Source organism: Amaranthus tricolor, chromosome 10, assembly GCF_026212465.1.
Source record: "Amaranthus tricolor cultivar Red isolate AtriRed21 chromosome 10, ASM2621246v1, whole genome shotgun sequence".
NCBI lineage: Eukaryota > Viridiplantae > Streptophyta > Magnoliopsida > Caryophyllales > Amaranthaceae > Amaranthus > Amaranthus tricolor.
This window is the reverse complement of record NC_080056.1, coordinates 8,154,628-8,173,070: the sequence shown is the minus strand read 5'-3', so window position 1 is coordinate 8,173,070 and position 18,443 is coordinate 8,154,628. Positions and strand designations below refer to the sequence as shown.

General features: G+C 32.9%; 2 protein-coding genes across 2 annotated transcripts; both read right to left on the bottom strand.

The window, feature by feature from the left end:
• Window positions 1-971: 971 nt before the first annotated feature.
• Window positions 972-10,859, bottom strand: LOC130825211 (aldehyde dehydrogenase 22A1). Its single transcript, XM_057690327.1, has 14 exons — window positions 10,573-10,859; window positions 10,433-10,476; window positions 9,534-9,629; window positions 8,413-8,540; window positions 7,129-7,251; window positions 6,524-6,677; window positions 3,541-3,644; window positions 3,371-3,449; window positions 2,892-2,987; window positions 2,649-2,786; window positions 2,211-2,426; window positions 1,730-1,921; window positions 1,390-1,533; window positions 972-1,305 (listed from the first exon to the last, which is right to left on the bottom strand). Exons 1-14 carry the CDS (start codon window positions 10,682-10,684, stop codon window positions 1,147-1,149), a joined length of 1,785 nt encoding a protein of 594 aa, XP_057546310.1. The 5' UTR covers window positions 10,685-10,859; the 3' UTR covers window positions 972-1,146.
• A 2,881-nt stretch (window positions 10,860-13,740) lies between these two features.
• Window positions 13,741-17,852, bottom strand: LOC130825209 (ubiquitin-conjugating enzyme E2 32). The gene is made up of 5 exons (XM_057690325.1): window positions 17,574-17,852; window positions 16,098-16,229; window positions 15,934-16,018; window positions 14,920-15,083; window positions 13,741-14,429 (listed from the first exon to the last, which is right to left on the bottom strand). Exons 1-5 carry the CDS (start codon window positions 17,685-17,687, stop codon window positions 14,019-14,021), a joined length of 906 nt encoding a protein of 301 aa, XP_057546308.1. The 5' UTR covers window positions 17,688-17,852; the 3' UTR covers window positions 13,741-14,018.
• Window positions 17,853-18,443: the final 591 nt, after the last annotated feature.

The window sequence follows — 18,443 nt, the reverse complement described above, 5'->3', positions numbered from 1 at the left end:
ATTTTATTGTCTTTTTTTGGCATCTGAGGCAGATGAGAGTTCGAATGACTTTGCATAAAGAATCAGTCCATACCAATTGCAATTTCTAGTAATTTTCAGCTGTATAATTGACCAACGACAACTGGCAGTTTCAGTTACAACCTAGCATGAGTTGTGTGCTGATATCTCTTGAACCGCAATTTTACAACAGCTTTACGATGCTGATAGTATTGGTTTGATAAATTTGAAATTTTTATACTCAGGCCAATACAATGCAGTCTTGTTTTTGCAGTGACTACCAGGCATTTCTGATACAATGTAGCTAAGATCCACTGCTTAACAAACACTAAACAATAATATGACAGAAACCATGAGTTAAAAATCCTTTTCAGCATCCAGATTGTTATTGAATTGCAGAAATTCCAACTTGATTACGCCTAGGACTAGTTCTGTACGGCGGTCACTGGCTCACTGCATTTGAATTTTGAATCTACACGTTGGTGCCATATATGCATAAGCAAGGTTATTAGGATCAGGATTCTATCTAGGATCGTTGAGGGGATCGAAATCAGTAAAATCAAATCGTTGGATCGTGTGAACTTACATATATGCATCAATGTGCTTTGAATTACTGATTATCATTTATATTTATTTTTTAAAAAAAGTTTTAAGGTATAAATAAAAATTTATTTGACTTCATATATTATGTTTCGAACAAAAAATACTTTTAATAATCATTTTTAAACTGCAAATTAAGAAAAACTTGAATTTTATAAAGGTATTACTATAATTATTTTAATTATATATTTATACGTAAGTGAAATCTGTATTATATAAAATAATTTTACGATTGAAACTACCCATGTAGGATCGGATTATAAAATCGTAGGATTGTAGAATCGTATTATCCTATTGCCTAAATCTTTGAGCTAAGTAGGATCGCACGATTCTACCAGATTAAGATCCTATATACGATTCGGATCGGTCGCTTATTTTTGGATGGTAAGATTGTAGAATCGTAGATCAGAATTGGAATTCTGATAACTATGTGCATAAGTATCACCACAAATTTCAAAATTAGTGAATACACTAGCACCAATAACTCTTAATGCCTTTATCGTAGTCAAAATCAAGATATTCTTGTCCTCCGAGTTGGAACTCCGCGACTCAATCATTCCTTCTATTGCTGTTAACACTAGGGGAATTGTGCTCAGTTAGAACCTTAATGACGTTCACCAAAGCTCGTAAGCGGTCCCATATGTTTAAACCATAGAGTGCTTCTACTAGAGATTGCTGAAATTCGAAGGCATGATCTGCAACAGGATACTACAATAGAAAGGTAAAAATTACTTCGAGTTATCAAGTGATTGGCATATTGTGAAACAATGAGTCACGTTCATAGTAAAAAACCTGAATGGGTTTTGGTATTTTGGTCTTGATGTAAGGCCAAAATCTATCTTCAACGACCGATTTAACAAGACAGCAAGCCCTTAGCCCCTCAATACCAGCAAATCTTCCAAAACCACTGTCCTTCACACCGCCAAAAGGTAGAGACTGGAAATGATTTTCAAGTCTTGTCAACCAAATAAGATAACTAAAGAGATACACAATGAAATTGACACATATACATATATATACATTATAAGCCAAAACTAAAGAACTATGATTTTTGGCTCTATCATTGAAAAGATTTCTTCCATAAACTTGACATTATTTTTTGAACATTATCATTACGAAAATGAAAAGGTACCTGGCACATGTAAGTGGATGCAAAGTCATTGACTGCAGCAACTCCACAACGTAGCTCTGATGCAATTCTCCTTGCTCGACTCTGACTACCAGAAAATACTGCACAGCCAAGTCCATATCTCGAGTCATTTGCCAATCTGATGACTTCTTCGTCAGAGCTGAATTTCATGATAGGCATGATTGGTCCAAAGGCCTGGAACACAGAAGATATTCTACAGTGAGCAGCCTCAATAGTGATGATGATAATGTGGTAAACTAGTGAACAATTACCAGTAATTAATAAAATTTGTCACCACTATCAGTATTCAATCCAAGTACAAACAATAATCAAACAATGATACCCTCTGTTTATATACACTATTGTCAATATCAAAGGTTGTATGACCAAAACAGCCAAAGCACATGCTTTATCAATAATTACATTGATAAGATGTTTTCAATTTTAAACCTGATCCTGATTTGTAACCATCAATAAAAATTACCTCCTCTTGCATGATTTGCATAGAATGGTTCACATTAACTATCACAGTTGGTGGAAAAAACTGATCAACAGCATCAGTACCCAAATTGCCAAACCGTCCACGGCCTGCAATTTCTGCTCCTTTGTCCAAGGCATCATTTACAAGGCTTTGGAGCTTTTCGGCATGGTCTTGCATACAAATGGCTCCCATGTCATATTTCCCTGCAAGAGGTGGGCCCTGCGATGAAAAATATATTCTTCAACCAGGACTATTTTTAAAAAGGAAGCATTAAAAAAATGTGACCTCTATCAACATTGCTAAATTGAACCTACATGTTGAATAGTCTTATGAAAAGTAGAAAATACATATATTTAGGTCAGGCTAATCAAACAACTACTTTGCTGCTAGTTTAACTACACAAAAGGAAACAATCTTGAATTTTCCAAACCGCAAACTCACCGCTGTAACAGATTTGACAATCTTGACAACCCGAGTGACAAAAGCATTGTATATATCACGATGAACATAGAATCTCTCGGCCCCAGCACAGTTTTGTCCACTTGATTGAAGAGACGCCCTAACAGCCACCTGTGCAACCTATATCACAAGTGTAATATTTTCACAGTTAGCAAATCATTCATATAGGATATGAAGACGGACAAATTTGCTATAGCTCATGAGTTAACCCAAGGAAAGACTTACATGCTCGATATCTACATCTTCACACACAATAAATGCATCTTTCCCACCAAGTTCAAGTGTCACTGGTATCAATGTCTCTGAAGCCTTTTTCATTATCTGGTAGGAAGAGAAACGCATCAAGAAAGCATTAATTTAAAGAATCTATGTAAATCTTCTCCACTCAAACCCTTACGCGAGGAAAAAAGGAAAACACATTTTGTGATACTGGGAGAAAAGACCAAAAGATCTAAGTAGTCTTATTGAGTATCTATGACTTAAAAACTGTTTTAGCTTGCAAAGGGCAGCTCCACAATACACCAAGCCAATTTGGGGGTATAAAAACCTAAATATTTAAACGCTATAATGGAATTTATATGATTACATAACACAAGCAATAGGCTGTCATGAAGATATAATAAATCAGACAAGAACCTGCCAGTGAAAACAAGGAAAAGAAGACAGAAATTCAATTCTTAAACATCTGGATGAACATAACATACCATCTTACCCACACCAGGTGAGCCTACAAAAATCATTTTGTCTACTGAAGACACCAAGGCTTCTCCAGTTTCAGCAAACCTGCCAAGAAAATACGATTAGAGATCTCAAACTGCAAAGAAAACACAAACAATGAGAATGGATGATGCAGATCAGGAAGAGAGATGCACACCCTGTAATTACATCAACCAAATTGTCAGGAGCTCCCACTGCAGCCAAGGCTGTTTGAATAATCCGAAAATAGAAACATCCAGACCAACTAGCATGCTCTGAAACCTAAATCACAGAGAATTGTCGTCAGAAACCCCTTATAAACATGATGGCAATTTGCAAGAAAAGATAATTTGTAACATGGAAGATAGAGCAAGACTTTTTTAAATATTAAAGTTAATAAGATGTGAATATGCAATGCACTTAAAAGCAGTCAGAGGACCACCATATAAAAAATTTAGGGCATAATATATTTGTTTCAACCAAGTGGTAATATTCATGGTTTGGGTATACGGATGTACGCATAGTAAGAAATAATATGCAACAGTGGAAGTATGCATAGCACAGAATACGTGAGGTGGATAAGGAAACATTGGAATCCAGAAACCAAAAATTCTCTGTTAACAGAGCTTTTTTTCTCATCAGATACACTTGAAAGCTTAGGAACACATCCTATACTATAAAGAGCTCTGGTATGGAACTCCGTGTGTCACCCTGATGAGGAAACAAGTTCTGTGTTAGTCCATTGTGTCAATAGCTCAGCTTCAGTCCTTTGGTTATTAGCATTTTCATACATGTATTTTGTTTTACAGATATGAGATCATAATGTGGTGGATGTCTCTCAAAAATTAGCGCAACCAAGCCGTATGGAGCAGGTGAGCATACAACTCAAACTCTAAACAGCCCCTCATTTGAGAGCCACACTGTTGCACCAAATATAAAACTACTCGGTATGTGCTTCCTATTTTTCAACAAAATCAGGTAGTTACTTGTCTGCATCATCAAGGGGCGACTGTATGCCACAACATTAACATCGATAAAAAGATTAGGAAGTAGGAAATGGAAGGGACTTTATGCCTATTGGATGTGTCCACAAGTTACTTAATGGAAAACTACCTACAAAATATGAGTTTTTGGAAAAAAACTACCTAGAATAATATTTTTGTTTGTCAAAAGCTACAAGTTAATGGAAGCCAAGTTAAATGTAATGCTGAGTGTTGACCCATGTCCTTTAAGTAACGAATCTTCATCCTCTACCTATGTTCACCTCCATGTTCCTCTTCATTTTCAACTTCTCCATCTTTGTTTGTGTCTTCGTTTTCAACCTCTGCACCTTCATTATCAATCTTATCATTTCCCTACCTTAAGATTTCTTCGTAATTAAAAATTTAAATTATATCTCTCAAACTAAATTTTCGTTTAAAAAAATAATTACAGAGTTCTTCCTCAATTCACAAAATTCATCATCTAATCCAAAAGAAATACACTATTGGTGAAATATTGAACATGATTTTCCAAAAGCAAGAACTATATGCTGAAATTAATTAAGTATAGCTCTATTTAAATAAAGAACATCAAAATCCCTCAGCTTTAATTTGGATCAAATCCCCCAATTTTGACCTTGAAAGACTTTTTTGACATTAAAATTGTGTCAATGAATCCCGTAAACACTAGACGCAGAAATTGCAACAAGATATACTTATTTTTCTGATAATTGATTTGTTGATGTAAGAAGCAACTTCAAAATTTTGAAGGCAATAAGTTTCTTTGCCCATAAGCAACTTCAAAATTTGTTGATATAAGAAGCAACTTCAAAATAAATGGAGAATACAACCCTTTTTCGTAGCAGAAGTATTTACAGGCTCTCCAGGAAAATATGTTGGCCTAGCAGAAAAAATTAGAGGATTTCAATTAATTCTTTCCGGAGAATTAGATGGTCTTCCCGGATGATAAATAGAAGATACTTCAGAAGCTGAAAGAAAAGGTATTTTTTTTTCCCCTCTTTTTGATTAGTAAATTGTACTCCATCATTTCCCATAAGGAAATCTCTTACATCAACCACCTTATAACCAAATCCATTTCGTAACACTTCTCCAAACTAAACCTTTATAAAACTCAAAACATTTTCATATAGAAATATCATTTAACTTGAAGAGTGTTAAAATCCACCAAGAACAACAAGAGTAATTACTAAATAAATTAATCAACCTAAGGTTTGGAGAGTTGTAAGAGTTCATTATTAGTACTCCAAACAACAACAATAATGTCTTTTTTATATCGTGATGCATTTATCATGGGAAAAAGGGAAACGATGCTTGGACAATACTACTCCTCCCATCCCATTGCATCTTTCCTATTTCATTATGTGTGATTATTAAGAAACCATTGGAACCACTTAAAAAAGACTCCCATGTGCATATGTTGTACATTTAACGGGTATGAATATGATTAATTGGAAGTACATAAAAAAGGTAAAAGAAAGCATTTGGGACCACTTAAACATGTAAAAAAATATAGTCAAAAATAAAAATGAGAAGATGTTAGTGAACTGCCCCGAAATAGAAATGAGGTGTTAGTGGGATGGAGAAAGTATCATTTAACAAATTGAGTTGTATCATCCATACAACCTGATGTCTTATTGACGAAAAAACATGATGTTTTGTCATTTTTCAATGACAAACTTCTTATATTTGTCCCTGTGCACACACGATCACCATCCAATTCCTGAAATGGCAACAAGTCCATCTACTAGATTTATTCTTGTTTCAGGTAAATTTCATCTTTCCATGTACTACTATACCTTAGCTTTACACTATGTTTGAAACTTTAGATGGGAGGAATGGAAGGGAAAGGAAGAGGAGCGAAATAGAGGGATTCAGGGATACTAATTACTCATTCAGATAATAAGGAAGGAGGGGTGAGGGGTAGAGGAAAGGGGGTCGAGGGATTTTTGCTTCAGGCTTTCTTACAGATAGAAATCATTTCAAAACTGGAGAGATTTAGAAGGAAAATCAGTTCAAAAAACAGATCAATTTTCTAAGTGGCTATTATGCAAAGATACTGTTTTCTGAAAAGAAAAAAGGATGAGAACTTGAACTTCATTACTAGGATAAGGTCAAAACTAAATAAAATCCTCTTGCAAATTGCTATGTAATGTTACATACCTTGATAACAATACCATTTCCAGAGAAAACTGCAGCCAGCATTGGATTAAAGATATTATGAAATGGATAATTCCATGAGACAATAGCACCAATAACCCCTAAAGGATGAAACTCTACTTTGGATTTCTTGTGAAGCATTGACCTTCCTGAACTCCTAAAATCCAAGGCAATAAAAGATAGTGAGTTCAGAATATGTGTATCATATTCCAAAACTATAAGTCTACAGTCAATAGGCACAGACTGGAAGTGGAAATATATAGCACATCACTTATCACATGACAATTGAAATTTTTGAGACATTTGTATGAAGAATTTCCAATACAGAAAATAAAGATAGAGCCAAACAATGATAAATGCCTTCTAAAGGGAACATAAATTTTCAAATTACGCTAAGGCAAGCTAATAGTCCATGTGGAGCAAACCTTAGGATATATTTACTCCATCTACAAAGAAAAACACACAACAAAAAAAAACCTGGCAATCTATAGATAGATAAACAGATGAGAATAGCCCTTTTTCCCCTTTGGAAGAATGTCTAGTGCATACAAAAGACTTTCAGTCTTTATATACACTAATGAACAAGAACACGATAAAACAAAAGATACCTATATTCAGGCTTCAGCCACTTTTCCCCTTCTGATAGAAGCCAACATAATTTTTCACATGTTGTCATTACTTCTCCCAAAGAAGCATCAATCATTGTCTTTCCAGTGTCACGGGATGAGATCCTACGCAATACATAATTTCATCAGCACATATAGAAAATCTTAACATAAAATAGCCATATGTATCCTCAGAGATTACTCATAAAAAAATAACCAACCAGATGAATAAATATTCACTGGATAATGTTCTGGGGTCTTACAGAAAGAAAGCCCATATTGACACTATGAGCTTTACTTTACTTCTTTTGAGGCTTAACTACGTGAGCTAGGATACAAGGCTATATCATACAATGCCCAGACAACAGACATCACAATGAAACTCTTTTTATTTTGCAGAAAACACAAACAACCACTTACAATGAAAGTTGAAAGGGATATACAAAATTATTAGAGTTACATCACATTAGGATGTAAAGAAACAAATTGTCAATTTCATATCAAGTTAAGAACTCCTTACCTAATATACAAGGTCAAGATTTTTTAGGATGAATTAATTTAAATTGAGTTGCACAGAAAAAAACAAAAATAAAACAGTGATTCTTAACTAGACAAATCATACTCTGAAAATGTGTGATGTCTTTGATGTAAATTTCAGAACTCTAAATTAAATAACATGCAAAACATGTGTTCCCTTGTTAGCAGTTGCAGATCCACAATAAAACAAAGAAATATAGTACAGCCTCAATGATTTTAAACTATACATGTTATTCAAGAATAAACATATTTTATTTTTAATCCATACACATACAAACTTTAATTAATCAAACTAATAAACTGATATGTGATTATGTTCACTCTCTAACCAAGTCCTAACAGAATAGGAATGAAATTTGACAACATGAGCAGATTACCTTTTCATCGAAGGCCCTATAAATTTTTTTTTTCAATAAAAAGTCTTGAAAAAATAATAAACTAGAAAGAAGTTGGGTATGAACACTGCAGCACTTAATATGAAAAAAAGAGGAAGAATTACACAAGTTAATACACTGAAGCAGAAACATTTACCAGCAAAATATTTACCGGAAGGCAAATCTAAGTCTTAAATAAGACATTATCCATATAACTTTGAAAAAATACAGAAAGATGTGAATAAATTTCATGATCAAGATGCATGCGCACGCTCGCACACAATGTTATAGACAACTACATTTTTATAGGAAAAAAAAACCATTGACCTAAAATTTAGCAAGACTAAGACAAACGAATGAGGAAAAGAGATCTTACTCGCATATAAGATCCTGGTGCTCAATTATGTACTTTAGAAGTATGCGCAAAAATTGACGCCTTTGCTTGAAGCTACTTTTAGCCCAAATCTTCTGTGCCTTCCTTGCTTGTGCAACACGATCTCGAACCTGGTGACAATGATGAATCATTTATGTAATTGATGAGTGGTAATCAGCACTTCATAATTATATACCCGAACTTCGATATTTATAAAGCTACTGAAATTACATCGTAGGAATAAAATACATCCTCCATATAAGATTTTGATCAATTTTCGGTTTATTCCTTTCTCATTTCCCCAGCTATCCTCTCTCATATCCTCTGCTTATTACTAATTAACAATGGAGTGAGACACCCACATAAGAAATAACACTACACGCCATATAAAGAAAAATAAATCAGGCTTATTTCCAGTAGCCGGTTGCTATTCAATGTTCATCTTTCTTTTGCAAATAAAGATTACTATTGAATGAATCTTTTCAAAACATTCATGGAGCAAATAAACAAAATCTCCTGTGTTTTTAGGGTTTCTAGTTCGACAAAATATATAAGAGCGTTTTAGTCAAACAGAAACAAGGGGAAATAACAGGGTATACAGTGTAAACATTTACTAAAAGTAGGTCATGAATTGCATGTCATTTGGCATCTTTTGAAAATGAAAAACAATAACAGCATTAACACCAAAAGTAGCAAAGAGCAAGGAATAATGATCTCTGAGTGCATGCCCCAGTTATCTCTCTATTCAAACTTCTCGGACGTACTAAATAATCTCAAGCAAAATCTCAAGAAAAAACTAAAATCAACAACATAATAAATAATTCTGTATAACCAATTAAGTACTAGAATAGGAACACAAGCCATCTTCTAAAAAAGATCCTTACATAAGGCATTCTTGGAAGATAGCTCAAGTTAAAAGAAAAATCCATAAAGAATTACCAACTGTTTACTATCAGTCACTCTATCTAGAGTCTAATTCGCAAGCATGCGCGAAAACATGCCCGAAGTCTGTCGAATATGAGCTAAACTTAAGTTAGGATTAACTATCAACTATCAAGAATGTAACATATTCGCCAAACGTAACTCATTCTTAATTGCTACATAAACACAAAAGTAACAACAACCTCATCTGGTTTCAATGCTGGAAAGAATCCCAAGTACTTCATAGTTGCTGGTTCATAGCATTGCACCTTGTCTGTCTGCCTTACTCTTCTTGGTATCTGCTCGAACAGTAGTAAATTAACAATTCAGCAACACTGATTACACAATCTAGCTCATAGCCAAAATTAACAACTGATAACTTAAAATAAGTTAATCAGATTCGGCAACATTAAAGCATCAATGTCAAAAAGTTCACAGCATCTTTTTGTTATGATGATACCTATTCGCTATTATGAGCAAGAAGTAAGCACAATTCAAAAACTAGGTCACTAGGAAAGAAATACAGATATTATTTAATGCTTCAACTAACTCTTATACCATGATTTCACTTATTTCATATGTTTCATTTTACTCGAAAAATTACATAATCCGCTCGTGTTATTTTAATCAAAAGTTAACGTAACATAACATTATTTTTAGTTTTGTACCTTATCTTGAATTCATTATAGGATTCACATTTCATCAATTGAACGCCAAAATTGCTCAATATCAGCCTAAATTAGTGATAATTGTAAAACTAAAGGAAATTTCTTACGAAAAACAATTCAAACAATCATTTTGTTCGAATCAAAAGTCAAACTCCACATCTTACACATAGCTCATCTATATTCCAAATCGGAATCCACATTTCACCAATTCAAAACCATAATTGATCTATATCAGCTTAAATTAGCTGCAATAATTAAAAGCCAAAGGAATTCAATTTAAAATCAATTTATCACCTCGTTTCAATCAAAACTCAAGCGACATTTTACTCAGCAGCTCAATCTACATCTCAAAATTCAAATTTTACTAGTTCAAAAAATTTGATCAAAATCAAGCTTAATCACAAACAATTAAAGTCATGCGCTTAGAAACTCACATAAATGAAACTGTTCTCCTTGTTCTGACTTCCGTCATCAATAACTACGATCACAAAACCAAAAGTATCTTAAAATTTCGAATTAATTAATATCATATTATCATGTAATTTAGCTAACAGATTGAAGAGAGAATAAACACCGTCGGAAACATCAACGTCGATAGAAGGAACATTGGAAGGAATGAGCATCAACAAGAATCTACAGATAGCATAAGCAAATCCAAGAACCAGCAATGTCGACAGTAACTCCATCACTGCGTTTATCTTTCTTCCCTAATACTACTGTACAACTACTTCACCGGAGATGGAGAAAGAGAAATGGCGGATGAGTTGAAAACCTAAAGATCGAAGCAGAGGAACTAAACATAAACCAAGCCAACTTTTCAGATTTTGGTGGCATAAATGCGATAAAAATCGAGGTATAGTAAAAATAATACTCCCTACTTACTCAATACAATAATTCAATCATTAAAATTACACAAATTAATATGAGAACAACAATTCTTACTTGAGACCGTCTTTTGTAAACAAGGTTCTCAAAAGCTCAGCCCATTCTATTAATTTAAAAAAAAAACTGACTCGCGCGTGTAAGTAAAAGTCACATAATATATTTGGAGTTATAGCAACATTTATTTAGGGTTATAACATAATATATTTAGCGTTATATCAGCATATATTTGGGATTTATAACATAATTTATTTTAGATTATAACATAAAATATTTGAAGTTATAACAATATATATATTTGAGGTTATAACATAATATACATGGGGTTATAACAATATATATATATGGCTATAACATAATATATTTGAGGTTATAACATAATATATTTAGAATTGTAACAATGTATATTTGAAGTAATAATATAATATATATGGAGTTATAACAACATATATTTGGGGGTATAATATAATATATTTGATGTTATAAAAATACTATATCCTCAAACTCAGACTATTATATATCCAACTATATATTATGTTATAACCCCAAATATAATATGTTATAACCACAAATATATGTTGTTATAACCTCATATATATTATGTTATAACCTCAAATATATATATATATATATATATATATATATATATATATATATATATATATATATATATATATATATATATATATAGCTTCAAATATATTATGTTATAATCCCAAATAAATTATGTTATAATCCTCAAATATATGCTGGTATAACACCAAATATATATTGTTATAGAACCAAATAAATGTTGTTATAACTCCAAATATATATTATGTGACTTTTCACATTACACTTACATGCGCGCGTCAGTTTTTTTTTTTAAATTAACATAATGGGCTGAGCTTTTGAGAACCGTCTTTAGAAAAGACGGTCTCTCTCCTGAGAGACCGATATGAGAAACGGTTTCTTCAAGAAACGCATTAAATATATAGGCTAAATAGCCCAACTAATACAAATTAAAGAGAAAATAAGAATATGGGCTTCTTGTTTTAAGGTCGTCTCTTTGAAAGACGGTCTCTCACAATAATAGTTGTTAAAATTATGCATGACTAAAAATTATAAAAAGTTGATATTAATGATCTTTGCATTGAAATGAATCAAACAAAAACACACCTGACTTTGTTATAACTTATAGATTAAAAATAAAATATAAGTTGAGAGTAATTGATAAATAGTGTCAAAAAGGTATAATAACTTGAATAAGAGGGAGTAATAAAAGTACTATTTTTTTTTCAAAAATAAATCAATATATGCTTGATCAATTCAAAATAAATTCTACTATTTATAATTTTTTGATAAATTCACTTATATAATAATATTGTTGAAAATAAAGTCAATTAATGTTTATTTTTAATTACTTAACTTACAAACAAGATTTTAAAATAATTAAATTTAAATTTATTTTTAACATATATATCTAATAGGTCAGTTTATTTTTAAAATAAGCTAACATGTAATTTTATTTTAAACGATCGAACAAATGATGATTTATCATTGACAATGTCCTTGTTTAATAGAAATATTCCTGCATTCTATGCGAGAACTTTTTGGTATAACTATTTTAAAAATAAGGAATGCGGAGAATATGATGAATTATGTCTCAATTAGGGTAGGTATGGGTAAAAAATTTATAGGTAGTGGGTCGATATGAGTATAAAAAGTTCTATTTGCATGGGTCGTCGATATGTGTTGTATATAAGGTTATCAGCCCCATATACGCACCTGCCTCGCCCCATACCTACCCATCTCGTCTCATACTCGCCAGCTCCATATTTACAATGCACTACTTTACATTAATTTTGTATATTTTTATTACAAACTATCAATAAAAAATTAAGAATATTAATTTAGTTTATTACATTATATTGATTAAATAAAATTGGATGTATAATTAAATTTGTAAAGATTACAAGCATATAACGTGAACTTTAACTGAATGTAAGGCGGGTATAAGGTTCGTAAACCCATCATACCTAAGATAGATATACCGTATACCCAGTTGATCATAGTGGACATGAATGAATTTATATGCATACCCAGATAGGGAAGCGTGGGTATAAAAATTTTAGGGATATTTTACGTGGTAACCCTGAGGTATAAGTTTTTCCACGTGATAACTAAAGTTTTTTAAAAATCCATGTGGTTACCCTAAGGTTTACCCAATATATCCTCCATGACCTTTTTATCCAAAATAACGTTTGAAAATGTTAGTTTAGCAAAACTAACATTTCCTGTACACCTAATTTAACCTTTTACTAAATCTCATTTTAACTCTCTTTCAATTTCATCTGCATAATTCATTCTCTCTTTTTTATTACCATTATTCACTTTTTTTAAAAAAACACTTCTTTCTTTGATGCAAATTATTCAGGACAGACAAAGTAATAAATGATAAATATTAAAATTTGGAATATATAAATATGAAAAAGGATATACTGCAGCCATCTGCCTATTTACCATCCCTACAGACCTCCTTAAAGTCTGCAAAACCTATCAACCCAACAAACCTCCTTAAAGTCTTGCAAACCTAAGAGAAATGCAACCAACATATTAGTACTCCCTCCTTTTTTTAATAAAGTTCCCACAATAAATATTTACTGAAATTAAAAAAAAATAATTTTAAATAGCAAATAATATATTCTATTGAATAATATATTTAATAGAGAAAAAATTAAAGACCACAACTACTTGAAAAATATTAATAGAAAGTTGGTAGAAAAAAAACAAAAGGAGTATCTCAGTAATTCTTTAATTTTATATGAAGACATGTCACGAGGACCAGTGAGTATGAAGTAAAATAGCTTGCACATACAAGTCAAGATTGATCATGCATAATCAGCATTCATGTTATAGAGGTTTACAATTAACAAAGTTCAAGCAACATCTAACAGAATTAAACAGATAAATCACACTTCAGTAGATCCTGCGGAGGAATAATCATCATTCATGCTATAAATGTTTACAATGTAACGCTATAATCAAATATAGCTTGATTTCACACCTACTCCATATACATAATATTATCATTTTGTCACAAAAGCGTGACTTGTTTACCTAGCCAAGTATCATTTTGAATAAAAATAACTGTCTTACCTATGATTCACTTAAAAAAATGGCGCCATAACCACTAGACTTTGCAAGCTTCTTCAGTAAAAGAAAGGCAATAGCAATAGTCAATCCCACAGCTGCCCATGTAAGAAAGCGATTGTCAGTAGACCTTTGTACTCTACGTGCAGGCCTGTTTGAAACCTGCTGCAGGTTTGAAATTTCGGCTCTGACTTGCCTTGGCCCAACATCCCTATGATCGACAATATTGGCATTCTCCAAAGGTGCTTGGGCTTCCTCGACATTTATCTCACCTTCTTCAGGATCCATCGCATCTTCAGATCTTCCGGCATTTTCACTACCCTCAGCTTGAAAGTATTTCTCATTGTGATTGTCTTCAGGAGCCTGGTTTAGGGTTTCTGGAACTGGGGGAGCCTTACTGAGCATATATGCATGTATCTGTGAAGTTGAGAGAATTTCAGAAAAGGAACCATATGCAATGTAATTGAAGGGGCATTTGGAGAATCACTGGCATAGTGATCAAAGCCGTTCTCTTACACGGTTCCACCCTTGTTATAGGAGTTTGTGAATAATTTCCTCTCCCCTCTTGTATTTAGAGGATTCTCCTTCCTCCGAAATCAAAAAAGGGTGTTTTGGTTTGGTAAAAAACATTTTCTCGAGTCTCATTTTTCTCGTTGTTCGGTTTGACAAGAAATATAAAATGGAAAATTTGGATGAAAAAGAGTTTTCCATCACGCTGCAAACATTTTCCTCCAAAAAACGAAGGAAACTAAACTTTTTTCCCCACTTCCTGCCCCAAAACATTCATTTTCCAAAAACAAATTATCAAAACCAAACAATATATATAATTATCATTTACATTTTCCATGAAAAACTATTCTCCAAGGCCTAAAAGGAAGACAAGTCACAAGAAAATGAAAAGACTGACCTCATCAATCACCTTTTGACGCTCAGGGGTTCCATAAGTTGGTGGCACATCACGAGATCTTATAGCTAGTTTACGCCTTTCTTCCTTCTTGTAGTCCAAAGATCCTAAAGCACCATTAGGGGGAGTTGGCATGAAAGCAATGAGTGCCACCAACGCCGTACGGACTGCCACCAGAAACATAAACAAACTATTGATACGATAATAGAAAGTATAGCTCATCAGAATCAGCTAAGCAACAAATCTATAGGGGATTACAGTAGATCCCCTAGAACGCGTCACTTCTTTGCAACAAAATTGCAAAACATGTATTTAAGGAGACCAAACATCAAAGCTCACAGAACCAAAATCCACTCTAAACTGTTGTGTTGAAGGGAAATGGAGGAAAAGGAAAGAGGATAAAAAGATAGAGTTGCAAAATCCTGCCTTTGGATAGCAGAGAGGGAGGGAAATTAAGGGAAAATCATTGCATAAATTATCTCTCAAAAAGTAAAATATTTAAAAAGAAATTGAGAAGATGACCCTGACATACCCCCTCCTTTTCCCCGCCCTTTCTTCCCTTAATTGTTATGTAAACACAGTATAACACTTCGTTTAGATATGAGAAAATAGAGAGAACTAAAAGAGGGAAATAAGAACTTTCATTTGGATAAAAGGTTGGACGAATGAAATGAGGGAGAGTGAATTGTCCCTTTTCCTTCCAATGACACAGATGTGGAAAAAAATGAAATTTACTTTTTCCTTCTCTTCCTCTCCCTTCTACCAATATCACCAGCCAAACAAAGTGTAAATTGATCATTAACAAAAACATCTCCCAAAACACCCTAGGTTTTAGGGTTCACAATCCACAATAGGTGTGTGGAACCAAACCAATCCGACTACATAATATATAACAATCGAGAATCATGTAATAAAAATGCACAAGGCACATTTAAGGCTCCTACATAAGAGTTAAAGCTCGAAAACACACTTTAGAGTTCGAGTTTTGAACACATAAAAGGAAAAAGAATAACTTACCACTCCAAGACGGTTGCCAATGCTCAGGGTGATGGTTCGATATACTCAAACATATTTTTGTCTGGGTCTCAAAACGACCATTTGGCTGCAATCACGAAACAAAGTTAATTTGGCTGAAATAAAGACTGTTCAATTAAAAACATTTATTTGAGTAGATGTGATACCGTCAAAAGCATGAAAGAAGGAGGTTTAAATGGATAATCTGCAGGCAGCTGAATTCGTCCATGATATATACCACCCTCAAACTCAGTATCACTGGGTCCCCTAATTGCGAATTGCCATTCAAATATATTTTCCTGGAAACAAATAAAAGCAAAGTCAATTATCATTGAACAATCTTTTGGAATTGCATTTCAAGTAATGGAATTTCACATATAATTGCAAATTAAAACTCAAGCAATAGAATAAGAAAACCACGACGCACTTTGTATTTCACAATTCACATATTGAAATCACTCCAGTCATTAATAACGAGCAAACACTATCAAAACTCTAAATTCTTCGCATGTATACATAGAGGGGATTGGAGGGAAAGAAACAAGAGAGAAAGAGAAGAGTCTAATTTCCTTTCCTTTGTTCGGAAAGTGGATTATAAGATTTATTGATCGGCAAATAATGACAAACATAAGAATAGAAAAACACTAATACTGCTAGGCTTTGTATTCATGTGACTCAGTAGCTATTTGCAAATCAATATCTTCTTACTTGAAAGGACCTAACGTTTTTTCTTACATGATTTAGTCACATTCATTTAATTTTCATCCAATATTTTTTTTCTTTTTTGATACCATCCACTGATCCACACAATCCATATTTGTTGTCTAATTATCCCAAAAATCCAACCAAAAATGAGGATTTTACGCTTGAAGTGAATGTAGCAAATTCAAAATGAACAAGGGGCAGAGGAGTATGGGTGATTATTAGCCTGGAATAAGTCATCTTCTTTCACTAGCCACCTGTGATGCTCTCCTCCCTTCCTCCTGCTCTCCTCAAATGTTCTGCAACTTGCACATTGCTTTCCTTTTCATCGATTATTCTCTCCTCTAAATCAACTGGTCTTTCATGATAAATACTCAAAAAACACATCAACCTGTTCTTCAAACCAGAGCACTGAGCCCTTTTTTCTCATTCAACCTTATTACACATTCGTATGACCTAATTGTAAAACTCAACAATCAAATATCAATTGCGCTAGCCGCCCCTACTCAACAAGCTCAACAATTTCCGTCATTGTACTGACCCATTTTTACTAGTATCCAAACAAAAGACTAGTTCTTCATTTCACAAGAAATCGCCAAACAAGTTGAATCAGAAATTAAAAATTCGCAAAATCCATAATTTTTAAGGCAAAAAGTCCACACCAGATAATCTCCAAATACTCCGTACATCCAAACAATACAAGCACAAAAAAACAATTAATCCAATCAATGATCACTAACCCTAATTTACTTAACCAAAAACTACTTACGAGCAGTTAATAATAAAACTCAAATTCAATTATACAAACAACCAAACAAAATACTCAACAAAATTCAAATCTAATCAACGAACACCATCAGCACAAATCAAATCTAATGAATTCACACACAAAAAGTAAATCAAACAAATGATCTAAGAGATCAAATACAGAAAAAAAAAACCTCAAGAGGAAGGCTGGTAAAATCATTGGAAGGATTAGATTGCATTTCTTTTACTTCTTGAAGAATCCGTTTAACCGCCGGATTCTTGAGGTTGTACTTGTCAGTGGTCGCCATCTTTTTGGACGAAATTCCCTGAAGAGATAGTCAGAGAAGAGAGAAGAATAAGGGCAAAGGAACAACCGAACAAAAAATAAATTAAGGAAAAAGACGGTTTATATTTTCGTTTAGTTATGGAAATTTCTTAGTAAGAGATACCAAATTCTTTGGTTTGCTGATGGGATGACACGTCTTTGAAGGTGATTATGCTGATGTGTCGGGGTACAATTGGGTTGTTATTATGTGGGTCAAGTTTTTAGTACCCAATCTTCTGATCTTTATAAATTTTGAAAACGTATATACCTAATCGGAATAACTATTCAACAAGACATGTTTTTTAATTATTACTAACGGCGAATAAAAAAATTGGTAAAAAAAAGTTAAGTTCTTCACTAACAGCGCTAACAAAATAAAATTGGTCAAATAAAATTCAATCTCAATAATGGTGGAGAAATTAAAAAAAAAAAATAAAATTTTTCCATCTTTGTTAATATCACTTTTTAAGGCTAATTAGGTTCATCATTGTCATCATCATGATCGAGCATCGTCTCCGGCCATCATCTCCACACCATTTTCAACATTACTATCTTATGATCATTGATTGCAAAAACTGCTTGTACTTGCTGAACTCTCTTGTTGTTTTGTTTTTTTTTTTTTCCACTGAAGAACATATCATAATCATCGTTCATTAATTATCATCATCTCTGCACCATTTTCATCATTAACGTTATCTCTTAATTAATCATCATGATGATGATTAATGATAGAGAGACG

What these genes read in the sequence shown, in the direction of transcription:
- LOC130825209 (XM_057690325.1), bottom strand. Translation starts at nt 17,687, where the DNA reads ATGGCGACCACTGACAAGTACAACCTCAAGAATCCGGCGGTTAAACGG. An exon ending in TTGGCAACCGTCTTGGAGTG is followed by an intron (nt 15,084 to 15,933) that starts GTAAGTTATTCT and finishes TTCTGGTGGCAG; the next exon opens with TCCGTACGGCGTTGGTGGCA. An exon ending in GTCAAAAGGTGATTGATGAG is followed by an intron (nt 14,430 to 14,919) that starts GTCAGTCTTTTC and finishes TCAACTTCACAG; the next exon opens with ATACATGCATATATGCTCAG.
- LOC130825211 (XM_057690327.1), bottom strand. Translation starts at nt 10,684, where the DNA reads ATGGAGTTACTGTCGACATTGCTGGTTCTTGGATTTGCTTATGCTATC. An exon ending in TTGGTTGATGTAATTACAGG is followed by an intron (nt 3,450 to 3,540) that starts GTGTGCATCTCT and finishes TTTTCTTGGCAG; the next exon opens with GTTTGCTGAAACTGGAGAAG. An exon ending in CATCCACTTACATGTGCCAG is followed by an intron (nt 1,534 to 1,729) that starts GTACCTTTTCAT and finishes AATCATTTCCAG; the next exon opens with TCTCTACCTTTTGGCGGTGT.